Source organism: Megascapheus bottae, chromosome 6 (assembly GCF_031878675.1).
Source record: "Megascapheus bottae isolate mThoBot1 chromosome 6, mThoBot2.hap1, whole genome shotgun sequence".
Classification (NCBI taxonomy): domain Eukaryota; kingdom Metazoa; phylum Chordata; class Mammalia; order Rodentia; family Geomyidae; genus Megascapheus; species Megascapheus bottae.
Window position 1 is genome coordinate 49,190,757 of NC_143514.1, and position 26,594 is coordinate 49,217,350.

The following is a 26,594-nucleotide window of genomic DNA, read 5'->3' on the forward strand; positions in this document are numbered from 1 at the left end:
TGTGTGTGTGTGTTGTTATTTTGGACCTATTGCAGAATATCTCACTGCTGCCAAGTTGCTTTCTTAGGATATATTTAGATAAAGTGAGATGATTGAGAAGTAAGTAGGTTGACGTGTATTTGCACAGGGATGTTTGCACATGACAACCATGGTGTTTGTGGAACTGATGTCCAGAAGCTTTGACCTTCCTGGATCCTCCTAGTATGCTTGGTAGAGAGGGTGATAGACCTCCTTGGAGAGGCCCAAGGAGAAAATGAGTGGCATGACAAGCCCTCTCTTGCAGAGATTAAACACAGCTGTTGGACCCACACCATACCTGCTGCGACCTCCTTCCCATTCAGTGAAGGAGGCATCCAAGATGATAGAAAAAGATGGGTAGAAGGAAAATCCTGTGAGTCCCACTCTACCAGAAAGGTAGCTGTCTCCTGGGGTGGCATGGGCTCTGGGATTGCACCTGATAAGACATGAAATAAAATTACCCTGTGGTTGGTATTTTGAAAGTCTTGGGGACAACACAAGCTTCCCCAGGTGGGGTACACAAGTCTGGTCCTGTACTTCTCCTGGCAATACTTTCCTTCTTTGGGTTCTTCTCCCCCCCGCCCCGCTGCCATGTGCCTCTTTTTGAGTCTGAGTTTATATCATCCGCATATTTGATACACCATGCTAGAGCAGAAAGGGGTCTTACTTCTCCCTAGACCTATTAAGCTTACAGTGGGGCAAGGCAGCCTCTTCTGTGAGTACATTTAAGACCTCCATCTGCACGATGGAGAGAGCTTTAATGAGATTAGAAAGCTTAACCAAGAGGCCAATTAAATCTGGGCCCATACCTGTTTGGGCGGTTGTCTAAGCCCTGACCTGCTCCAGAGGCGTCCTGCAGGCCTCCTGGAAGCCTGGCTGGGGAGGTTGAGGAGTCAGAAGACAAATGCCCATCTGGCCCAGCTGTCCCTAGACCTGGGGTCTCTTTCCCCAGCTGGGATCAGAGTGAGGCAGAGCCCAGGAGAGTTCTATTTGATAGAACATCTGGTCCTGGAGTTCCCAATGCTAGACCCTTGTATCCTTCCTGCAGCCTGAAGTACAGGCAGCTGGATAGTTACAAAGATGCCTGGTGATGTTGATCTGTGACTAGGCTTGTAAACCAGGAACTGGGTGCACTCCCTTCATTTTATAGGGGAGGGGAGGGCCTCTTAGGCAGCCAGCCAGGCCTGACTCTTTGCTGGTGTTACTTTGGACTGTCTAGGTGGAAATAGCATGTTGCTCTCTGTTCACAGACTTTCTGTTCCATTTGTGTTTGTCATTGCTGTGTAAGGAAGACTAGGCAGGGCAAAGGAAAGTTGAGGAGACCTGTGCCAGATAGATACTAGAGTCAGAGAACTGACCCTAAGATTAAGGTTCCTCCCGCCCCCCTCCTCCCATGACATAAGCTTTTCTCTGGTTCCCACTGGAGGTTGAGGAGTATGTAGTTTGGATGTTTAGACCCAGCCAGGAGGAAAATCCTAAAATCAGTTAACTGTGACCTTGTGTAAGACACTTACCATTCTGGCCATCACTGGCAGGATGGGTCGATATAAAATAAAGGAGTGGATTTACTCACTTCGGGAGGTTGTTGAGGATTAAGTAAGATCAGCCTCCCTTGGTGCCTGCTTTGTGTAAGCCTCAGGATGTGAGGGCTTGTACCTATGCTCCTAGGATGTAGAACCTGGAAGCTATAGGGACAGGGACGGTAGCACTGAGGCTTTAGTTCCTGCTGGCTTGGCCTTCCCCACTGGTAGACAAGTGGAAGAGAGGGTTTTTTATACAGGAGTGTGTTCGTGGAGCAGCTGACAGATGCATGTCAGGTAGGCATTACTCTAGGATATGTCAGAAACTTCACTTCATCCTGGGAGGTGGCCGGCTGGCTTTCTTACCCATTTTCTAGATAATAGCCAGCCAAGGCAGATACCTTGGGAAACCAGGTTCCAACCCCCTCCCCTGCCCTCCACCTGGTAGATATGTGGGCTGTGAGGCTCCTTCTTGTTCTGTAGTTCCAGATTCAGCTTCTGAAGGCCCATGCATTGCACAAATTTAGTTAAAAATTTCTATCTTGGGAAGTGACACCGTGGCTCAATTGCTAGAGTGCTGTCCTTTAGCTGAAGAGCTCGGGGACATTGCCTAGGCCCAGAGTTCCAGCTCCACGACCTACGCCTAAAAAAGAAAAAAAAAAATCCTATCTTGGATGGAGAAAACCTAGGCCATGGCTTGAAGTGGAACTGGTGGGGGAGGGGGAAAGAAAAGAAAAACAGACTGCTTAAGGTCAGGTATGCAGCAGAACAGGTCATCTGGTCATCTGTCAAGAACAGCACTGCCATCCCTATCAGAGTTCCAAGTTTCAAGCTGAGCAAGCCCAGAACTCAGATTGAGAATCTCTGCAGAGGTCACCATGGTTCTGTCCTCCAGCTATCAACAGTGTGATGAGAGAAATAAGCATGTGGAAGTGAAGTCCACACTTCACTCTCTTGACAATTGAGCTTCTACAAGCCTGTTCTGTTCTTTGAAAGGAAAAGAATAAAGGAGAGAGAAATTTCCCAGAAGAGCCAGGTTTAGCTTTCTCCAAAAAGTTCTTTTCCTAGTCTTTTTGCTTTTTATTGACTACTAGATGTAACAAACATTTGGATTCTACTTCTTAGGAACCAGAAAGATAAGCCCTTCTCATGTGATAAAGCCAAGTGGGAAATGGTAGAAACACAGGTAGAGTCTTAGGAAGTTGGAACAAACTGTCCCGCTTAGGGCAGCCTGAGGGATTCATTGGGAATGCAGAAGGTGGCATGAAGTGGCCATTCTAGAGGAGGGCATATGCAACAAGGCTGGGACCAAGAAGACTTCCTGTGGCTTCAGCTCTGTGTGCAAAAATACAGAGAGAATGGAATGAGAGGCTGAAATGAGATCATAGCCCTTTCATTATCTCCTTGTGTCTCAGTTCCCATGCCAAACCCAAGAGAGAGATTATCCTGTACTACAAGGGCATATCTCAAGTCAGGGGGAATTACCTGCCTCTGAGTTAGCCAGGGAGCTGGAAGCTAAAAGCTAAAGCTCTTCCCTGCAGTCCAGTGGTCTGTTTGCATTACAGCTGCAGTCTGTGGTCTATTGAATGTTCTATTGGACATTTGATGAAAGAGATACAGATTGAAACTTTCTAGTGTTGAGTTCTAATTTAACCCGCCAAAGGGCCTTTGTGCCCTTTGAACTGGTAAGCAAGGACAGACCAGAAGTTTTATGTGTAGTTAAATGGAAGGGAATAGAAGAGCTGTAGAGCAGAGAAAATGTGAGTAGACCTAACACCTGGTTGGCAAGGGGCTGGCTGACCAAATGCCTAGAACATGGTTAGCACAGGGAGAGAATAGAGCAGAGTACATGTAGGATTGCTGACCAGGCCCCATGGTTAGTTTGCTTTTCCTCTTAGTACCTTTCTAAGGCCCATGGAGGAAGTGACCCCTTGGAGCCAGTGGAGAGTCCAGGTACTGAACCTGTGGAGAACAGGTAGCTAGATCTCAGCAGTGGTTTTGTTTTGTTTTGTTTTTGCCAGTGGTGGAGCTTGAACTCAGGGTCTGGGCACTGTCCTTGGACACTTTTTGCTCAAGGCTAGCACTCTGCCACTTGAGCCACAGCACCACTTCCAGCCTTTTCTATGTATGTAGTACCAAGGAATTGAACCCAGGACTTTGTGCATGCGAGGTGAGCACTCTACCACTAGGCTATGCTCCCAGCCCTAGATCTCAGCAGTGTACAGAGACATGGGGTTTTCTTCCTGAACCCAGCCCCTGATGCCCAGCTCAGGGGGTCAGTTCCCCAAGGCCACCTCACGCCATCATTCCTTCAATGATTCTGTCCTTTTTCAGAGCTACAAATGCTTTCTCTGGATGGCAGCTAAAGTCTTCTTCACAGTTTCTCTGGGTGAGGATGTAGTGATGATTTCCAGTATCCTGACAGGGCCAGTGGCTAGGAGGTCTGTCTAAGGCATTTAACAGCAAGGGACATGCAGCTCCAGCACCCAGGCCTTCTCACTGTTCAAAGCTGGATGTTTCAGGCAGAGGGACCAGTGTGTCCCAAAACATGCGTAGGCAGGGGCGTGTGGAGGTGGTGGTGGTGGAGGTTTGGAAGGGAGGGACTAGTTGTTTGGATGTGGCCCAGTGGTAACTTAATGGAAGATCATTTAAGTTAGCTAGTCTTGGAATTTGACCTTGTAGATGTGGTGAGTACTCTTGAAAGACAGAATTTCTACAAGAATTTTATTCATCCAAAGAATATCTACTGAGCCAGCGACTTCTCTGTGCTTTGTTACACTATTCCTGCCATATCCCTGAGAAGCCAGCTGGCTTATTTAATAAGGAATTAACAGTCAGGTGTATCAAATGGTATGAGGAAGAACATGAAGAAGATGCAGAGGTAGCACCAGACCCAAGAGGAGAGTGTTCCAGAGACAGGGACCAGCCTGTGCAAAGGGTGGCTGAGCAAGCTCATCAAGAAAGGAAGAAAGGCCTTTGTAAATTGCTACTAAATACCTAAGTGATATCAAGTTACTCTCCTTCAAGTATTGGGCCTTGGTGAAGGTCTCCTGAAGATCCTCCTTTTTGCTGCCAGCATCTTAGGGTGGTCATCCTCCAGGGGAAATCTCCTCTCCCCCTTTCCCCACCCTCCATCCTGTGGTTGGAACTCAGGTCCTGGGTGCTGTCCCTGAACTTCTGTGCTCAAGACTACCACTCTACCACTTGAGCTACAGCTCCACTTCTGATTTTTGGTGGCTAATTAGGGATGAGTCTAAGATTTTCCTGCCCCAACTGGCTTCAAACCTTGATCCTGAGAGATCAGCTTCCTGAGTAGGTAGGATTACAGTTGTACGCCACCAGTGTCTGGCTCTCCAAGAGAAATTTTGTGTCTGTTTTAGACGCCTGAGTGGCTGCTTCCAGTCTTTCCCATTCGGGCTCTAGCAGCTTCTTACTATAACTCTAAAGGATGTGTGTGACCTTGCAAGTTCTGGACCCATTTTGGGGGGTATCAGCAAGAAAACCATGTTCTGTACATCTTCAGATGAGGCTGTGGACTTGCCTATGGTGAGCTGGAATGGCAGCCCCATGCCTTGTTAAGCCACAGTCTGAGCTTACAACCAGAGACAAGCTAAGGACCAAAAAGAAAGCACATTGGCTTTTGGTGGGTTCCTGACCCCCTCTTTCCTGCTCTGCATCACTCCTGGGAACAAATCAGTTAGCAGTTTCTGAGAGACTCCTATAAAAGCTTGCCAGGACGGGCTCTGTTCTAGAATGCTACTGTGCTGGGCAGGGGTGTGAGTCCTACTTACCAGCTGATAACTGTGATAACAGAATTTGAGACATTCAGAATGGCTGTTATGTTCCTAGAGAAACCAAGTACCAAAGGTATTACCTTTCCTGCTCTTCTACAGACAGATGAGGTTATGTACATACACATGTACACATATATGTACACACATACTCTATCCATATGTCCATGACTGTGTGAGTCTGTCGTTCAAGGTGTTAATGTTGTTCTCAGCTCCCTCCTGTGTTTGCTGAGGACTAAAAGCTGGGTAGCCTGGACCACTTCTCCCTGTTCTGGCCCAGTACAGCAAACTTCCCTGGACCTGCTGCCATGTGGCTGGTTGGGCAGTAGGGAAATGTAAAATGTACATAGGGCCTGAGGAGGGCTCACTTACCACATAGGAGCACTCCAAAGGGAAGTGGCACTAAGTGGTATGGTGTTGATAGTGTGGCCATTGCAGAAGGGACTCCTTACAGAATCTCACCCTTCACTGTGGCGTCAAGGCTCACCCTATAACCATGGCATTTTGTAATTGAAGCTCTCAGGGCTCTGAGAAGGGGAGGGGCAGGGTTGTTCCTGGTCTCATGCCTTTTTCTGTCAGGGTTCTCCTTGGAGCTGAACTGGAGGTGCTGGGCCCTTTTGTGTCTGTCTGAAGAATTTGGTAGAAGGGAAGAAATGTGGACTTTGAAGTGAAGTACACTGGGTTTGCGTCCCAGACTGCCACTTCCTGACCTGCCGTGCAGCCTGGGGCAGGTCAGCTCTCTGAGCTTCAGTATTCTCTCTGTAACAGGGAAGATAATGCGACTACCCGTAGGACTGTTGAGAGGATCAGAGATAAGTACATAAAAGGCCAGGCATTAGGAGGCACATGTTAACGCATCCACCGGATCTTGTCGTATGGCTCCTGTAGGCAGTGCAGGGGGAGAGAGTGGGCTCAACTGGAGTATGTCACCTCCAGGGGAGTAGAACCCTGCCTTTCTTGGGTCTCTTGCCACAGATCCGGGCATTACAACTTAATGCCATCTGGGGGTGGAGGCCCCGTAGGCTGCTCTCCTCTCTTGGTCAGGTGCTGCTGGTGGTATCTGACATGTGCCTAGGATCTGACTTCCAGATCTTTGGCAGTGCCTGTACCTGTGCAGGAGGCAGGCTATACCCGAATTTCAGGCAGGATGGTCATCTATACAATCCCTCAACAAACAACGGGGTGCAGAGGACTGCTGGAGTGGACAGTGGAAGTCACTGAATGCCCAACTCCTCATGGCATTGTTTGGTCCAATTTCCTTTGCATTGTGACCTACATTCTTTATTTGCTAAACCCTCTGAGCAGGCAGCAGTAATAAATCAATTAATGACTCCGATGAATCGTTTAATGGCTGACAAAATAACACTAAAGCCAACAGCTTGCATCTCTCCAGCAGTACCAAAGGACGCTGGTTGACTCGGGTGGGGGACGAAACAGAGACTGTTAGCTAAATTAGCGCAATTAGTGCGTGCTTTAAAGGCTTAGGCGGCATCTGCTCAACTCTGAGCTGGCGTGTCGGGCGCACTGGGGATGGCTGTGAGCACCGTGGTGGGCAGCTGCTCACCGGCTTCCCTCCTGGCCTAGCGGGAAAGTGGGAGGGCTCCAGTCCATTCCTTTACACAGAAGAGGCCTTGGCAGGTTTGAATTATGTGCCCCTTCCCTGCCAAGTATAGACGTCCCTAGCTTTGATATCAGGAGACCCTGGTGAACTTTCTAGACTGTACATTCGTCCTGTCACTGCAGAGAAGAAGGCAAGGGCAAGTGACTCTGTCCCTACTAAATTGGATGCCAGCTGAGGAGATGTGGGCTCCCATCCTTGAAAGATGCTTGGAGGGCCTTTCCTTTAATGATTTCTTTTAAACTTAAAAAAAGAAAATAGTTTTAAGAAGCAAAGTGGAGGCTTTCTGTTCTCTGCACACCTCGGTCCTGGCAGGATTAAGTTGTCATTGGAACTGAGTGTGTGTGCGGGTCCACGCCAGGGAATTTTCCACTTTGCAGAAGCGACTGCCAGTGTTCTTGTTAAGAAGCTATCAGTGGCCTACTATGACATGTTTGTGGTTATAAGTAAGTAGCTCCTTAAGACAGTAGGAAGTGTGTGTGTGTGTGTGTGTGTGTGTGTGTGTGTGTGTGTGTGTGTCTAATTGTACAAACTAGGGTATGCAGCTCACCTTTCTCTTTCCCTCCCTCCCCCTACTCCTCTCTATTTTCCTTTCCTTTCCTTTCCTTTCCTTTCCTTTCCTTGCCTTTCCTTTCCTTTCCTTTCCTTTCCTTTCCTTTCCTTTCTTCTTCTTTTTTGCCAATCCTGGAGTTTGAACTCAGTCCTTAGAGCTTCTTTTGCTCAATGCTAGCACTCTGTCACTTGCACCACAGTGCCAGCTCTGGCTTTTTCTGTTTATGTGGGACTGAGTAATTGGACCAGGGCTTCATGCATGCTAGGCAAGCATTCTACCATAAGCCACATTCCCAGCCCCGTAGCTCACCTTTCTTTAAGAAGAAAACCAGTGTTGTACAAATAGCATGCTATTGATCCACTTACAGTGTTCATAGGAGGGTCCTGTACAGCCCCATCTCCCTATCCTTGTTGTACAGGCCAAAGACAAAGCCCCACATCATATAGCTTGACCAGGGAGGGGTTTGCACAAAGAGAAGGGTGATCTGGATACTATCCAAGATACACCCAGGTGTTCATTACACAGGAATCCACCTCTTACCCACACTGTGCCCTTTGATCCAGTTCCCAGAAGAAGCTAGGTGCTTCCTGGGATGAGTGGGCAGGGCTCAATGATGTGGTGGCCTCTTCTTAGCCCAGGGAAGTCAGTTACTCAGTTCCTCTTTTGAAATATTCTGACAGGCATACCTTTCTTTCATCTCCCACCCCCTTAATACTTGCTAAGGTGGCCACCTCTCAGAAGTGTGCTTCTGGAACTGAGGGTATGGATTAAGAAGAGGTGAAGGTTTGTCTAGCCTGCTTAAGGCCTGGGATTCAGTTTCCAGAATGGGAGCAGGTGGAGTTAGGCTTCTGCAGGGCAGAGTCCCTGTCTTCTCACTATTCTGATGCTTTTCTTGCCCCTCTCCCTATACCAGGCTACTCTGTTCATGGAATCATAAAATGTGAGCATTTATAGCCAGACTCAGTAGTTGGCATGTCCATAAACAAAGGCAGAAAGATCATTTGAGCCCAGGAGTTCAAAGCTAGACAGTGTAGCAACATATAAGACCCTGTCTCAAGCCTGATGCTGACGGCTCCTGCCTGTAATCCAAACTACTCAGGGAGCTGAGATTGAAGGATCACAGTTCAAAGCCAGCCTTGGCAGGAAAGTCCATGAGACTCTTATCTCCGATTAACCACCAGAAAATGGGAAATGGCACTGTGGTAGAGGGATAACCTTGAACTAAAGAGCTCAGGGACCAGCACCCAGGCTCAGAGTTCAAGCCCCATGACTGACCAAAATAAAAAAAAAAAGAGAGAGAGAGAGAGAGAGACCCTGTCCCACAAACCTAGAAAACTAGACATGTCTGCCATTGCGAGACTTTGTGTCAAACTCTGGGTCTGCCTTGCCCTGGCCTTGTAGAAGGCCTGTCCTGAAAGTTGTGTTTCTGTTCCCCCACATCCCCATGAAGGACTCAAAAATGTAACATGCGGTACCCAAGTGTTCTAGCTCCTGGTAAATGGAAGGACCTCTGTTCTCAAGTGGCTGCTGTAAGTGTCTGAATTGTGCTGTATGATTCTAAACTGAATAGAGCCTGTGTTTTCTTCTATCCAGCAATGGTGGGAGAAAAGCTGCAACAAGCTGGCCAGAAGTGACAGTTGTTGGATGTCAAGCCCTTCTGGGAGGAGGGACTACCTAATTCCTGCCAAGGAGCCCCCTAGGTAGCGGAGGGAAAGTAAGCCTCACCCCAGCTAGGAGTGGGCATGGGGATTTGCACTCTGAAGGAGGCTGTTAGGAGCCCTGTGCCAGGAGGGTGAAGATGACAGCAGTAATCTTTTATCTCCATATCTCCTTGTACATCTTTCAGTCCTGCTGTCCTTTAAGGCCCTGGCTTGAGTGCCACCTCTTCCACAAAGCCTCCCTGATCCTCCCTAATCCCTGTCTCACAGTGCCTGCCTGGAGCACCTTCCCATATCCCTCAGTTCTCTGTCACCATGACACTTTCATCCTCCAGACCTTCAGGGCAGAACCTTACTCTCATCTCTCATCCCAGTGGGCACAGTGCCATCCATGTGGCTACAGGAACAAGTGCTAAATGTATCCAGCCTGTGTCAAGTACTGGTAACCCATTACAGTTCCCACCTACCTTGTTTCTTTTTTCTAATTTGCCAATTAGACCCAACAGACTCTTCATTGGACCTTCTTTGACATATACATGTACACATATGCACTCATGCTCTACCTCTTTTTGAATGACAACTCATTGAAATATTTGTCAGAAAAAGCCAAGTAAGAAGGTCATCCTCCTTGATGGAGAAGAGCAGAATACATAGGTGATCTTGAACACAGAGAAGGATTTGTGATTGCTAGATGGTCTTAATGCTCTCTCATGAGCACTTGGCTCTTTTCATGAGCCAAAACCAAAAAAGCATATATTTCTCAGAACTTACAGATATTGGTAGGAGGGAACTGTTATTTGGCTTTTTGGAACCCAAGATCAAAGTTGAGGGGACAGAGGGACTGAAGTTAGAGCCATTTATGAGTTATAAGGTTAACACTTTAAGATTGTACTTCTAAGTGCTTCAATTTTAAATAAAAATGGTGTCTTCCTAGCTGTTGGGACGTGAGTATTACCTTCCTTTAACCTCTCCTGGTTTATGGGATCAGCATGAAATAGCAATTGCTTCCCCTACCTTCTCTGTGTTGTTCTTAAGTTAATCCTCTCACATGGAAGCAAGAAGATGGGACTTTGAGAAAGAAGCTTTCTTTTGCCATGTCACTACTGAGCACCCCAAAATTACCACAGCCTACCACCTCCATAGCAGTTGGTTCTGAGACTTAGATCAGAGAGGCTTTCTGTACCTTGGGACAGCTACTATTGGACCAAGACCTGTCTGTCTCTCCATGCTGAGTAAACCCATCCACTTCTCTTCCTGCATGACAGTCCCCTGACTATTTGAAGGCAGGGATTCTGTGTCACTCCCTTGTGTCATTGGAACCTATTTTTAACACCAGCTGGTTCTCTCTTCACATAGCAACAGTTCTTTGTTTTCTCTGAGCTGCAAAATCAAGAATACCCATTCCCCTAAATGCATTCCGTTCTGTGGTCCGTGCATAAGACCAAAAGACTTCTTCTTCCTCTCTGTTCCCTTCTTCAGACTCATTGCTCTGGTCTTGGCCTTTCTGCACAGGTGATAACATTCTAGCCATTCTTCCCATTCCTTTACCTGAATCTTTACTGTGGTGACACTATTAGAATTCCCACCAGGAAACTTGGCTGTCCCAGAGAGACCAAACCACTCCAGCTCTCTGAATGCAGCCCTGAATTCTGTCTGTCTGAGATCTGTATGAGCCTTCTTCCCTTCCTGGGGCGCCAGACAGGCATCCTTGCCCTCTTCCTGTGGTCATCTCAAGTGGGCCCCACACCCTGCTTCATGACCTCTATTTCCCAGCCACACCCTTAGCACTCCTCCCACCTCAATGCCTCTGGCCCTTCCAGCCATGTGGCCAGGGTTGAGTTTCAGTCAAGAAAGGCTGCACTTGGTGGTTTCTCATGTGGCCTGAGTATTGGGGCAGGGTAAGGAGGGAGGGGATTTACTGATTAAAGTACCATCTTCTCACCCTTGTGAATCAGTCACGGGGGTGTTGGCTGACCTGGCAAGAGTCCCAAGGTTCACTCTGAACATTTGTTTTTATTCTGTTTTCCAGAAGCATCATATGTGTAGAAATATTTGTAGAAAATAGGGGGGGGAAATGCAGATGGGGAGGTCTCCATGCTAGTTTGTGAGAGAGGATAACTTGGGGTTCTTGGCTGGGGTCAGAAGTTAATACCTTAAAGGGAACATCCTTGACTCCCTTTCTTGCCTACCTCAAGGCAGGGTGAGATGAGAGAGTGAGAAACTTCTGAACTCTGTGATAAGGTCAAATCTGTGTTCCCAGAGCCATGGCCTCTGCTGCTGCTACTGGGATATGGTTGTCCTCCGTGTGTTAGTATGCTTGGCACAAAGTGAGATGAAATAAAGTAGTATTCTTGGGGTCTCTGGGTACCTGAGAAATTCTTCCCACTGCCTGGCCTCCAGGGTTCCTTCAAGTCATCCAGACTCTTGGATTTTGGATCCTGCTTCTCCACCTGGCAGATGAGGAGCAAATCGCCTTCTAGCCAGGAAGAGCTGGTGGTGGGGTCTCCTTCACTGTGGAAAGCCTAAGAGCTGAGCAGGGTGAGAGATGCCAGACGCTGCAGTGGCAGGTGTGTGTTCACAGGGGCACTAGGACTGGGCAACATCGCCCCCCCCCCCATTGTCAACCCGTATAGGGATCATAAAGATAAATAATTTTTTTTTCCTTTGCCAATCCCTTGGACTTGAACCTGAACTCACAGCCTAGACACTGTCCCTGTCCTCCTTTAGCTTGAAGCTAGCATTCTATCACTTGAGCCACAGAACCATTTCCGGCTTTATCTTTTTATGTGGTACTGAGGAATTGAACTCAGGGCTTCATGCATGCTAGGCGAGCACTCTACCACTAAGCCATATTCACAGCCCAATAAACACTAAAGAAAGAAAAGGAGGGAGTTAGCCTTTTTTGGAAGGCATTTCAGCTTTTCAAGTAGACCCTATCCCAAAAGCTTAGAGAAGGTAGCTGGCCTGTATCACCCTATGCAAGGCTCTTTAAATTAATCTCCCTCTCCCTCAATTTAAGCATGGGTTACTCAGGGTTACACCTAGTTGTGTGCTCTATTTAGACATGTATATACAGAATGTGGTTGGGTGTTGGATAGGAAGGCTTGAGTGGCTAGAACCCAGATGTCAGCCAGTGCTCCCTGCCAGTTCAGATAATAGGTGGATCTCTGAGTGCTTTTTATTCTTTGACCTCTGAATGTTCTCTAATAGAAGGAGAAAAGCTAGAACTCGTGGTTCTCTGGGAAAAGCATTGTCTTTAGGTACTGTTTTTTAGAGCCCCTTCTTTCTTTTGTATGTGGGATTGGCTGGTCAGAAAGGTTTGGAAGAAGAGCCATAGTAGACAACTCTTAAGACACCTGGGGGAAACTGAATCCCAAGTGAGAAAGGACCTTTCCTTTGGTTGTCAGCTAGGACCTGAACCCATGTAGGAGGCCTTAGCTTTCTAGATCCAGTGTTCTTTATTCTCCAGCTCTGATGGGGAAGTTCCATCCTGTGTACCCACCACAACTAGTCATTCTGTAGGCCTAGGGAAGGCCACAGGTTTGGGCTTTATGTTTTTAGAGAAAACTCACATGAGATGCTTTGCTGTGTCTTAATAGTGCTCTAACTCAAGCTGAAAACCACAGGGAAAGGCTGACTTGTAGCAATCCAGAAAGGCCTGGCTCCAGATGGTCAGCTTTGAGCAGGTCTTTGAATAATACAAGTAGTAATCATTTATTGAACACCTGCTGTATGCCTCATGTTGTGCTAGGCTGTAAATAGCCCCTGCTGTCAAGATGTAGGGTGGAGGCTGGTATCCAGTGCACTGTTGGCAGAAATAATGTAGGGTCCCTTGGTCTGGGTTTTGTGGGCAAGGATTATTCTGAGGTCTTCTAGCCTCTTTCCCTTGTGTCTCCCAGTATACCAGTAGCTGCTTTCTTGCCCTTTTAAAAGTTTTTTTTTCTTCTTCTTCTTCTGTGAGTTTATAATTTGATTCATAATCAAAGGGGAGAAGCAATAATTGTGATCCTGCAGGGTACAGACTTAAGTGTTGCATAACTGCTTGGTTTAACAGAATGAGAAGGCCTTCGGTCATAAAAGTCTCTAAGCCCAACACAATAGCTTGTACCTATAATTCCAGCTACTTGAAAAGTAGAATCAGAAGATCATTAGAGGCAAAAAGTTACTGAGAGATTTCATCTCAACAAACAAGCCAGGTGAGGGCATTGTATATGTGATAGCAAGAGGATTATCTTCCAAGTCTAGCCCAGGCAAAAATGAAGAAAAAAAAACCAGCAAAATAATAACAGTACAGCAAAAAGAATATCTGGAGAGGTGGTATGGATCAAGTGGTAAGAGTGCCTGCCTAGCAAAGCATGAGGCTCTGAACCAAACCCCAGTGGCACCAAAGAGAGTTGTTCCCTTGATCTCCTGACCCTTAACCATTACTGCCATACCTACCTTTGTTTTTCTTCCTCCAGAGGTAGATGATCAAATACTTCTTGCATCTCAGATTTCAGAAAATTACTCCACCCCTTTACTGGCATTGCAGTTATCCTAGTCTTGCCTTTAAAGAAGCATGGGCCTCCTACCCACTCCTAGAACTGTTGACTCACTCCTGATTTCATAGGAAAACCACATCTCTGGGTGAAGGAGCCTCATAAGCAATGTATTTGCAGGTTCCAGCTTTCATTTGAAGTTGTTTTCTTAATTATGACGTGCTTAGCCTACACCTCAATATAGGAAAAGTCAAGTACTCCAGATAATGAAAGACAGGAATATTTTACCCATAAAAATAGATCTACAAGTGTCCAATGTGAAAGCATTCCAGAAGGTAATGATTCAAAATACTCAAAAGGTAACTATCAGGTTTGCAAACATTGATTCAATGTCTATTCTGAGGATTAACGAGCTAAATGTAACCTCCATTTCTGAAGGAATTGGAAGAAAATATAGGTAAATATTTACCTCAGCTCCCCCACCCCCTTTGTAAGTTTTTTCTAGGGCTGTGAACAAGTAGTTGTTGGTTCCTAATCACAAAATGTCAGATGTTCACAGAACCACTAACCTCAAAGAAATGATACTGTAGCTAAAGAATTACTCCCTGAAGTATCCCCTTTTGGCCCTCCCCCAGATGGCAAGGGGTCCAGGTGAGGCCTTCCCCTGCTCTGAATAGGCTATAGACTCAAGAGAAGGAGGTCATTCCCATGTTTGGAAATGCTTGGAACACACCATACAGGATGGTTGGCAGAATCTCCTTGACTATAGACTTATATGTAAGAAGACTTTTACTTAGGATCTACCAGACAACCTTCTCAAGCCTGTACCCAGTCTTAATTCCCAATGTTTCAGAGTAATCCCATCTCACAGACCACATCCCATCCCAGCTCAACCTACCACACTCCTAATGTAGAGGTGGAAACAACAGCCATTCTTTTTACAGGATGCAGATGAGAGAGGTCTGAGTAGCTTGTTTATGCCATTTGTTAGTACAAATGATAGCACCTGAAGCAGAGTGGGTTGTTCACTGTTATATGTGGTATCAATGGAAGACTGGAAGTCTGGAGGTCTGGTTTCTATTTTGTGGCTTGAGGATAAAGGAGAAGAAAGCAGTAACTCCTTCATGGGTAGGGGATAGGAGTCTGCATTTATGAAACAAATGGAGGTGCTGGGCTTCCTGACCCTACAGGTCATAAATTTGTCTTAGAGAAGAGCCACGATCCTAGGACGTGATCAGCGGTGAAATTACTTAGTTTTGTTAACAGTGGAGACGATGGACTGGAGTGAACATCTGTGGGAATGACACCTGGAGATTTAGCATAGGGGGAGAATCTGGGAACGGGCCCAGATAGGGAGCATCAAGGCCCCTGGATATGTCCCTGGGGCCAAGTGCTTGGGCCTCGCAGCCTTTAGCCCTGCCATCATGAGCACAGAGCCAGGCACAGACATGCTGGCCACATGAACAGGTTTGTCACAGATTGTTGGAAAGAGGCCAGGTGGGGAGTGCAACAGCGTCTGCTCACCCCTGGGAGGCATTTGTTGAGGCAGATGTACCAGGTGGGTGCCAGGATAGCAACATTTAACAAGAGAAGTAAAAACAGTCTTCTGTCATGCAGACCCCTGCTTCTCATGAGACACCCAGGACCCTTTGGGGGCCAAGAAGCATCTGTCTGTTTCTTCCTCACACTGGTCTGGGGCATTTCCTAGTTGCTCTGTCATTTATTTATTGAATTGTGGGTATTTATTGACCTTCTGCTCTGTGCAGCATGCCAGCCGCCTGGAGAGAGTACCATGATTTATAAATCATTCCACCTGCCCTCTAAGAGCTTTTTAGACTGCTGGTGGGTAAAGTAGGGCATCACTGTCAATAGTAGCCACCGTGTGTTAGCTATACACCTCCGCAGGGCAGGTACTGCGGGAAGTACCTTCGCTGCTTCCATCTCTTGCCATTCCTGCAGCATTCCTGAGTGGTGGGCCTTGTTCCCTAGTTTCTTAGATGAGGCAATAGAGGCCCAGGTTCATCATTCAGTAATATACCTGTTTGAGAAGGGTCTGGGGGGGCATGGGCAGACATAGTGAATGGTGTGGGTCAACCTCCTTTGTACTTGGTTGGGGGTTTGGCCACTGATGTCCACCTTTTCTCTCCACAGAGTGCAGCAGCTGCCCCAAGCCCTGTGCTTGGCAACATTCCCCCCAATGATGGGATGCCTGGAGGCCCCATCCCACCGGGTTTCTTTCAGGTATGTAAGGGCCATGGGTCCCATACTCCTTGTGTACTTGGACTGGGGTAAAAGGACAACCAGGCAGGTGGGAGAGGAGAAAAGCAGCACAGCTGTTTGCCATGGTCTAAATACAGTTGCTTCGTGTTGGTTGAGGCCCTTCCCTTCCTATCCATCTCTCCGCCTCTATGGAAAGCTGGGAAGGAGAGAGGAGAGATGGGAAAGCAGATACCTTCCGCCTGGCAGTGCCCTTCACCAGTTTGTTTTTTTCACACCAGCTCCGCAGGCACAACATGGTCTGCTGGAGAGGTGCGGGGAGCTGCTTCCAGGCCAGTGTGGAGCTTTCCTTTAACAAAAGACTTTTTCCTTTCTTATTTATTTAAAAAAAAGAAGAGTAAACTGTTCTTGTTCCTGTTTTGTTGCTGCTGTCATTGTCATTGTTTATTTTACCTGTCCAAACTACAAACCCTAGGCATAATATTAAAATAACAACAACAACAACAACAACAACAAACTCATCTTGGCAGGTTTCAGAATCCTTTCTCTCTGGTTAACCACTGATTTTTTCCGAGTGTGGCCACAGACTGCATCCCACAGCATCTATGTCTGTAGTATACAACAGGCAAGAACAGGTCCCCCGTGAGTTGGAACCACACCTCTTCCAGACACCTTGCTGGGCCTTTTCTGGGTGTGTGTGAAATCACTTTGTTGGGGTTGGGTGTGGCTCCCACCCATCTGTGCCTCCTCCATCTCTCCTTCCCTCCTGGCAGTTTATCCCACTTCAGCCAAGTTGGGACTGGGAGATGCCATCTTGAAGAGCTGTCTGTGTACAGGGCTGCAAGGAATTTTCTGTGGTGAAGCTCTCAATTGTGGCATTGTTCAGTTGGTCCAGCCTGTTCGGGCTGAGTTGGATAGCACACCTTGATACTCCACACCATTGTAAGCGTGAAGCTCCCAGAGAAGAATGAGGAAAGAGTGGTGTGGAGAAGGGGACAGAGATGTCCTTGGGGACAAAGATGTCCTCAGTGAAGCCCAGGAATTTGGAGCTAGATCTATGAGGTAAAGTTCAAAGAGAGGTCATTCACTGTCAGCCAGAGTGTAGCATCCAATGCAGCATCTAGCAGCAAGTCAGGCTGCCTTGAACAGACCCTGATGGTATCTGAGAAATGACAGGATAATCACATCTTAGGGTGTTAAAGGGGGTTCTCATTTTGCAAGATGTTACAGTTTGGTTGATGTTTACTCCCAGGGGAGGAAGGTTGGGACATGTTGCTTACTAACCAAGAAGGACCATGGTAAAATTTGGTTATTCCCTTAAAACAGAAGCAGTTGGTCACTCATAAAGCTGAACACAAAGCTATGTACCAGTAACTAATACCTGTCATCCTCACTACTCAAGAGGCTGAAATCTAGAGAATTGTAGTTCAAAGCCAGCAAGATCAGAAAAGTCCATGAGACTCTTGTCTCCAAAATAACTTGCAAAAAGTAAGGTTGGAGGTATGGCCCAAATACAAGGCCCTAAGTTCAAACCCCAGTACCACCAAAAGAAGAAGGAAAATTCCGTGGGAAGAGAAAGAGGGACGCAAGGATGGCCCTCTAGGGCATCAGGTGGCCACATACTTATCAGTATGCATTCCCAGCATTCTACCAAAATCAGGACTTTGTCAGAGATGGAGAGACTGATGTAGCTTCAGAACTCTTTGAAATGTGAGATTCTAGTTCATACCAGACCAGGTGTTGCTAGGGTCTTGGCTTGGGGGAAAGCCAGACATATGGAAGAGGGGCCAAGGGAAAGTATAACCGTAAAATCCCTGGAAACCCATGGACCTAGTAAAGTCAGCTACATGGCTATGGCCCTTTCCTGGACAGGACCATTCTGTGGGGGTGAGAGTTCACCTATACCAAAGATAGCAGTGTAGCCACTGCAGATAGATACTCTGCATCCATCTAATGGCTTCCATGCCATATTCTGTTCAGATTCACATGTCCTTACTCAGGATGCCAGGCATGACCTATATAGCTCAGGTATGGCTCCTTGACAGGCTTCCAGGTGCCTATTGCAAGCCAATATGGTAGCAAGCCCCTGACAGTAACCAAGGGTGTGTGTGTATGTGTGTGTGTGTGTGTGTGTGTGTGTGTGTGTGTGTGTGTGTGTGTGTGTGTGTGTGTTTTAAATATGCTTTTGACTTCCGTCTTGGCCTGAGTCTAAGTCAAGGCACAGGTCTGTCTGAAATGTGGGGAGCTCCCTCTTCCTCCTTTGGTATAATCTCTTGTAGCTAAGGCTTAATTCCAGGCATACTTCTTTGCCTCTCCTGTATAATATTTTGAAAGCTCCAGATTGATTCCTGTCCTTAGCCATCTCCAGCCATACCAAGAAAAGGCAGCTGTCATGACTTAGGGTCCTCTTTGTTCTCTGGGTAGGGTGGACCGTCAGAACTGTCTGGGTCATCCAGCAGGAAGCTGTGTGTCCTGTCCTCCCTGCTTCCTTGTGTGGCCCAGCATTATTTCTCCATCAGCCGGATGAGGGATGTGTGAAAGCCTGCTTGATCCTTCCTGGTTATGATGCTGACCACTTGGCCTGAGTGCTTGCTAAGAGGAAAGGGTGTCTCTGGAAGGAGGTAGTGGCAGCCCATTTCCGGAGCAGGTTGTCTCACAACAGAAATATTAGCTATTGATTGCTGGCCCTGCCCCTTGCTCATCTTCAAGTGGCCACTCCGATATTAGAAGAGAATTAGAGATGATATCGAGGGTTTTATCTGCTACCAACAATTGTACTTCTTCCCCTCTTGGCCCCAGCCTCGGTGGCTCTGGCACAGGAGAACTTTGTATAGGGAGCCAGCCTGGATGATTGGTCCAGCCTATCCTAGTGACTGGTCCCATTTTCAAGTCAGGTCTGTACCACTAATTGGTCTTAAATTTAGGACCTCTAAAATAGATAGGAAAGCATAGCTGTCGACTCCCATTCTAGTACCTCAGAAAGCCATACACAGAGCCTATTTCCTTAGGCTTCTGACATCAGGCTGCAGCCCACTCATAGAGTCTGAAGGTTGGGCCAGCCACACGTTAGGCTCCATCTGTGTGGTGTGTGTGTGTGTGTGTGTTGGATTTCACCTATCTAGTGGTATGGCATAACAAGATGATAGTGTCTAGTAGCCGTTAAGGGATGGCAAGGAGAGGTTTCAGCATTGACCTGAGCATACCTGAGAGATACTATGTTGTTCTTGGGGGTCTGTGTAGAATTTAGCAAGGAAATTCTGTATTTAGGAAAAAAAAAAAAACTATCCTAATCTTGGCATCTCCCAGCATGATTACTCATGTTACAGCGCAGGAACCTAGCCAGCCTCAAAGCACTGGATTGGCATTCTGGCCAGGTTGGGTCCAACAGGAAGCTGTCCTAAGAGTCCAAGATTGTAGTTCTTGAGTGGAAAAGGACACAGAGAACTTGGCTATGCATTGCTCTCACTCTTTGGGCCTTTTTTTCTCACCATTACATGAGGCTAAACTGGATGGTCTCTTGAGGGATCTTGCAACTTTGATTTCTTGCTCTGGATGGATTTTACACAATCAAGCAGTAGTAGTTTTTTCCCTCTGCGCAACTTAACAGGCTGCACATCTGGCAAAGCTAGCTTGGCCAGGCACATTGGTCTGGGTGGATCCCCCAAATGTTGGCCCCAAGGGGGCGTCATTCACTTAGGATTTCTAGGTCTAGCGCTGGAGGTCACAGAGAAACAGAGCATTGGGTACAGACTGTTTTTGTTCTTGTTTTGTTTTTAAATTCCAATGATTGTTTTCAATCATGTAGTGTTTTTGAACATTTTGGTCACAGTGTTTCTACAGAGAAGGCATGGCTGGTTGGGAAAGGTGAATGACTGCCCCAAATTATCAACTTAGGGCTGTATTTGGAGTCTTAATGCCAGATTTTCTGGTTCCCAATCTACTGTTCTTTCACAGTACCATGAATCTCAAGTATCCAGAGAGAGACAGACAGACAGACAGATAGACAGGCACCATCTTCTCTCAAAAGTAGCAAAGGGGCCAAAAGTTTGGCCTAATGATAGAGTAGATGCCTAGCATACATGAAGACCCAGGTTGGATTCCTCGGTACCACATACATAGGAAAAGCTGGACACTGCTCAGAGGCTCTGTGTTGAGAATGATAATGAAGCCATGTCTGAGCTTGACAGTTCATGATTGGCCATGTATACCATGACAGTGAGCCTATGAAAGGGAATGCATGTTCTCCTTATCTGGCCCAGACTTACAGATATGAATATGGAATCCCAGAGGGCACAGGGGTAGAGTTTAGAATAGTCATAGGCCCACTCTGGTGTACAAGGATATTTAATTGGGCTTGGGGTTCTAAATTAGAATTGGATCAACTACCTGTCTGTCCAGGGAAACAAATCAGCAACCCTATTCCTTCACATGGTCTTCCATGCTTAGGTAGGCTTGCCAGCTTGTCTACTTTCCAAGACAAGACAGCCAGGAGGGCTTCCTGTAGGCAGTGCAGCCCTGACTGAGATGGTATCTCTAAAAGTAGGTGTGAGACAGACACTTGGGAAGGCTGAAGTTTCTGGGTAGTTGTGAATGGACCTTAAGTATTCCAGGCTTCATTTGGTAGAAAGTGAGAGACCTGTAGGGCCCTCTTGTGTGGCTCAAGCCTGGCTAAGGTCTATGTCCTTAAACAGTTACTTCACAAGTACTCTAGTAGCTCTTTGGACTTGGGTGCTACAGCAGATACTCATTAGTGGCTGATCTTGTGGATGCTACAGACTTCCAGCAGAGAATATAGGGTAATGATAATCCTGAGCAACATTGAAGAGTCCTGCTTTTTTTTTTTTGGCACCACAAGCTCTTGTACTCTGATTTTAGGTAAGCTTTGTTCCTGCCCACCTTACCTGAAAGAGGTAGAGGTGGGCTGGGAGTTTGGCCTAGTAGTTAAAGTGCTTGCCTAGCATGCACGAAGACCTGGGTTCGATTCCTTGGTACCACATATATAGAAAAAGCCGGAAGTGGTATTGAAGCTCAAGTGGTAGAGTTCTAGCCTTGAGAAAGTCCAAGGACAGTGCTCAGGCTTTGAGCTCAAGCCCAGGACTGGCAAAAAAAAAAAAAAAAAAGAGGTAGAGGTTTGTCTCCAGAGACATCTTCCCCTCCCCCCAACAACTCAAGGGACAGAACTAACTAGATGGAGAAAATGCTATGAACAGTTTGGAACCAGAGAAATGATCGGCAAGTTAAGAGAAGAAGATGCACACACTTTGCCTCCTATGATTATAGGGACAGCTCCTCTTGCCTCTCTGTCTCCAGATGTAGCTGGGGTTTCCCCAAGAGAGAGCAGCCTCAAGAGGGCTGTAGTGACTGTCTGAAGTGTCTGACATTCTGCCAAGTGTCAGCCTCAGATCCCAGGTCCTCAAGAGAAAAGAAGAGGAAGCCAATTTGAATCTATATGGAAGATGTTTATACTATCTGCCAATTTCATGATGAAGCAGTGAGCTACCTGACAGTGGTGGTACACAGCTCTGTAGACAGCATGAAAATTGTTAGCCTTGTCATGGGTGAGGACTCCAGGAAGGTCAGAGTCAAACGTAACTGGGGCAGTTCCAGCTGGTCTGGGTACTGTCAATTTCCTGTCCTGCTGTCTTATGGGAAGAGGAGAGGCGCAGAGATCAAGCTGGCATTACTCCTTCCAGTAAGCTGCCATAGGAAAGATTTCTCTATGCTAACTGAGACAGATCTGGAAGAGGGGAGACTTGGAAAGAATGAAGCCCCTTCTTTTATGGTTTCCAAAGCCTGCTGCTAGCAAGGAAGTGACAGATAGTAAAGCAGGCCAGGTAAGATGGCTAGAACTGAGGCTATGTGAGGTTCCTTGGCCTTAGGTCATATGTGGTTTCTAAGATGCCAGGGCCTTTGAGGAGCACTGCGGATCTAGCAGGGAGGGAGGGGGTGGACAACATCTGACCGAGTACCATAGGGAAGGCAAAGAAGCAGCTTGTTTGGTCTGAAGGTCTTCGGGGAAAGGGGGCTGATGTTTGAGTTGTAGGCTGCCAGGGAGTGAGGAAGGCAGGAGGGGGGGTGTACCAGGGTGCAGCTATGTAGGGCATGTTTGGGATGGCAGCAGGCCTGGAGGGCTGTGGGAAGGATTCAGGAGGTGATCAGGCCTACCCTGAGGTGAGCAACAACTGGCACCAGAAGGACTGGGGAGCTATGGACCACTCCTAATAAGGGAATGATGACTTCAGAAAGAGCACCAGAGGCTGGAGGAGCTGGGCACTTAGAGGGAGGCTGGCCAGCACAGAGTCCTGCAGTGGTCTTCTCAAGAGGTGTCCCAGCTTAAGCTAGAGTGGTGACTAGGAGAAACTGAGACTGTGGCCTGTGTATACTGCTGTGTAACTGGTAGCTCCTAACAGGTGTTGGAGCTAGGCAGGAGGCAAGCTAAGGAGGTCTTCTGGGAAGGTAGTGGAGGTAGGATGGGGTGGAAAAGGGATGGTGGGGTGATGAGAACCTTCTATCCCTTTAGATCCTTCACCATGAGGCCAGGTGCAGCATGGTTCTCTGTCTGCCCAGCCTGACCCCGTTTGCTCCAGCCCATGTGCTCTGAGTAGAGCTGTCTAACCCTACCTAGAGTTCAGGTGGAAAAGCTGTCCCCTTCCCATCTTCTGTGACTCTGTTTGACTCTGGAAGGTAGGCCCCAGAGCCAGTGGCATGTCTTCTGCATAGATAAGGAAACCAAGCTCAAACTGGCCAGAAGATCAGTCAGAAAGACTGTCCTGGACATCAGTGGAACTGAACCTTCTCCACAAAACACGTCTCAGTGCCCTCTGTTCTGGGCCTTGTTGTCAGGACCACAGCCCCAGCCCCCACCCAATCTGTTGGCAGTGAGGAGAGTACAGGAGATGTGTCAGTTCCCTGGAGGACTGAAGTACCACCCAGCCCCTAGCATTGCTGTCTGCCTCCAGACTGACAGAAGGCAGGGTCACCCCTGCTGAGAGGGATTAGAGAGGAGGCGGGGCGCCACAACTGCTGGGCTCCAGGCCACAGTTGGTGGTGGGAGACTGCTGCTCTTTCCTGCCCCAGCCCCACCTGTTCAAACCAGCTTCCTCAAGAGAGTGGCAGCCCCCTCTTATGGTTACTGTGCTAGAAGTCAGCTGCAGGCTCTAAGCTTAAACCTTCTCACCACCATTCAAAGAATTGGATACCCTGGTCTCAGTGCTCTACTGCCAAATGCCTGTGCATTCTTTGGGGAGTCACCTTGCCCCCTCTGAGCTCTAGTTTGTCCCTCTGTTGACACCATCCTCTGTGGTCCCTCCACAGCCCTCCCCACAAATTGCCTGGCCTGGGCAGAGGCTTGGGATAGGAGAGGGAGAAGAAAGGCTCCTTTCCTGACCAGCACCACCTCTGCAAAGGTCAGACTGAGCTCCACCCAGCAGCCAGCCTGGTGCCTAGCCTCTGCCCAGTGGCAGATGACCGGCACCAGGACTCCTAGCAACAGTGGACAAAAGGTTACTCCTGACGTGCCAGGCTAGCTCAGCAGCTGGCTCAGCCTCTTAAACAGGAAAAAGTAGCACTTACTGCCAGTGTGTATGTTTGTGCACATGTTTGTGTCTGCACACTGGAGCCCCCTCTCCCTCCCGCTCCAAAAACGTGCGCTCCACATGTAGCCCTGTAACTCTCACTGGTGAAATGGAAAGTTGAGCATAAATCAATGTCTGCGCCCGGTTAGCTATGCATCAGCAGTCAGCACTAGGGAGATTTGCTCGGTAACAAAGCCTCTAGCGGCTCCACAAGCCTTGACTGCCCCCTAACGCGGAGCCAGCCCCACATTGTAGAGCCCTGTGGGCTGCACACAACTCTACCAACATGATATGGTTCTTCTCCCACCGTTCTTTCCAAGGTCTCTCTCCTCCTTAGGGTAGGTTTGGGGGTCTTGGTAGGACTCTGGGAGTCCAGCTAGGAGGAGTATGCTGTGTACCTGCTTCTCCTTGCCCCTCTCTGGGCCTCCCCTCCTCATCTGTAAATGGACTCCTGAGTGAGGCATTTATGGATCTGATTCTGGGAGGATTGTTGTCACGGCTGCCTCTGCCACTGTTTTATAAGAATGGGACGGTTTATCCTCTCTACTTTAAATCTACATTTGTACCTGAATTTCTCTTACCACTGAGCTCTCCGTGCCACTGGGAGCTGCCAGCCTGCCCAGCTCTGGGCTGTTTCCCTTCCCTTCAAGAGCCTCTGGTGGGGGACTGTTTTGTTTTGTCTCTATCATAGCTGATTGGGGTGCTTAGACCTTCCTCTGCTCCTGCCCTGCCTTCATCGCAACAAATTGTGTAGGGTTTTTCTCCTTTACTTCATTTTATTTTATTTTTTAAAGGTCACATTGCTTACTTAGCCTTTGTAGCAATAGAGGTTTGAGGAGAATTCCAGCAGAATCCTGTAATAACAAGCCTCAGCAGTATGTGTATCATGATCAGACTCCCCCCCCCCCCTCCTTCCTCAACTCAAGTAATACCTCAACCAGAGGAACCGGCCCTTTGGATGGGGGCCTGGGACTGGGTTAGGGGCTACTTGTGCATCTAGTGCATTATGAAGGGCTCTTCTGAGAGCCTGGGACATGGCAGGAGCCCATCCTATGAGTTTTGAGTTTATGCTCTATTTCTGCTAAAATCAACTCCCCAAGCAACCTGTCTCTCCATGAATAGCTTCCTCCATACATGCACGGCCTTGAAGTCACTTGTTTTTGTGAGCTTTCTCCTAGAAAAACTCCCTCTCATGCTAAAAACAGAATGGAGATGCTAGGGACAAGGCACAGCCTTTATAATGCCAGTTCTCTTTGCAAGGCAGGATGGGAACACACAACATTGGGCTGGGGCCTACAAGATAGTGAGTGGCTGTAAACAAGGCTTTGGAGCAGGAGACCCCTTAGCCCGTGGTAGATGGAGAAGACATGTGAACATGTATGCCTATTCATAATGATTTATGGCTGAAAGATGACTGATGGCTTCTGGGTTTGTACTGGCAGTGGATAGACTCACCTGTTCCCTCTATCTTAGGCAAGAAGATGCTAGACTCACCCCTTCCTCTCATCTGTATCAGTGGATCATCCTTCCTGGTAGCTTTTATGTCATTCAGTCTGGGTGAACACATGGTTGCCTAAGAAAGTCAGTTGATCTCTCTGGACCTCAGTTGCTTCTTGTACTAGTGGGTGATAACAGCCCTGATCTCTTACAGCATTTGTAAGAATGCTGCGATGAAATGCGTGAGGAACTCACCTGATTCCAATGAACACCTGTTAGCTACCTATTAGCTTTTGGATCGTTGCTGTGCAGCCTACGGCTGTTTTGTTCAATAAGCTAGAGGCCAAGGTAAAGGTACATCCTCCAGCTTACCCAAGAGTGAAGGATACTTAAATTTTTTCTCTAGCTACAGTAGAGCCTTGGGTCAAAGCATAGCCTATATGGCATTGCTGTGTGGAGATACCAGATCAGTGGCCTTTCAGCACACAACCCTTCAGTTCCACTGACAGATTTGGCACCTGTGAAACACTAGGTATTGGCACATTAGCACTTTAACATATTAACTCACTCCATCTTGCCCACCTGTCTAGTCTGCACCACCCTGTCCCCTGTTTCCTTTCTGCCCAATAAGAGGCACCAGGTAGAGAAGGGCAGGGGGATTATAGGATCAGGAGTCTCTGGTTCTGTTCCAAGTAGGAGTGTTTTTATGAGCTTGCAGAGACCTGAAGTCTTTGCCTGTACATCCAAGTCTTGTCAGTAGTGAATTTTGCTTGAGCCTCATTTGACTTCCTTGGGAGAGGGGCTATAAAATAGAAGAAACTTCATCTGCTTCACTGGCTATGGATCAAAAGAGTTTGGAAATGTGGTCAGGTCAGAAAGCAGGTTGGAAATCTATGTAAGGGCTCTTTCCCAGAGGCTAGCATTGAATCATTTATTCATTTAGCACCCAGGCATGAACAACAGCTTTTTGCCTGGCTCTCCTTGGCTCCTAGGGTTGGGCAGAAAAGGCAGTCCATGGCCCTAGTGGATTCATAGCTCATGGGTCAGACTCCAGCATGGGCTAATACCAGGTCAGTGATGATGCATTCTCCCCCAGCAAGTACTTTTTCTCCTCATGGTGTCCCTTCTTTAGAAGAACAAAGCCCACATTCTCCATAAGGCTTTTGGGGTTCATGCCATTGTTGGGCCAGCTCTTAGTCCCTAAGGCAAAAGCCATAATTGTTGCTTTCAAACCTGCATTAGTTTGCATGTGTCAGTTCTTCTGCAGAACTTATCCTTCACCTTGAACCCTTTTTACTCCTAGGTCATTTTATTTAAGAAGGCTTTGTCATCCTTGCCCTAAGGTCAAAAAAAAAAAAAAAAAGATATGCCCAACAGGTGAATCTGATTTTCTTAGATTATATAGGTTTTAGAAGTGGTTTAGATTCTGGAGATTCTGTGGTCAGTTCTGGTCTAGAGGCCCAGTCCCCAACAGTATTAGAGGGAGTACACATAGGTGTCATGGGGAGCCCTACACACCCAGCCCCTGCCCTGTGGAGCACCAAGAATTTTGGAGGCCAACGAAAGGGGACCACTCTTGGAGCTCTGAGCACTTCCAGCAGCACCACAGAGCCACTCCTGTGTTTCTGCTAAGGTTTGCTGCACGCTGCCTGTGTCCCCCTGGGTCGTATTCCTCAAACTTGAATATGACCCAAGTCCTAGATTTTTGCTTTGCCCCATCATATTATCTC

General features: G+C 47.5%; 1 protein-coding gene across 4 annotated transcripts in view; it reads left to right on the top strand.

The window, feature by feature from the left end:
* Ssbp3 (single stranded DNA binding protein 3) overlaps positions 1 to 26,594 on the top strand; it is a 152,344-nt gene that overhangs the window by 95,059 nt on the left and 30,691 nt on the right. For all 4 annotated transcript variants that reach the window (XM_090334767.1, XM_090334768.1, XM_090334770.1 and 1 more), the window contains exon 5: positions 15,788 to 15,877. In XM_090334767.1, the coding sequence (XP_090190893.1) occupies positions 15,788 to 15,877 (90 nt within the window). The remainder of the gene's footprint in view (positions 1 to 15,787; positions 15,878 to 26,594) is intronic.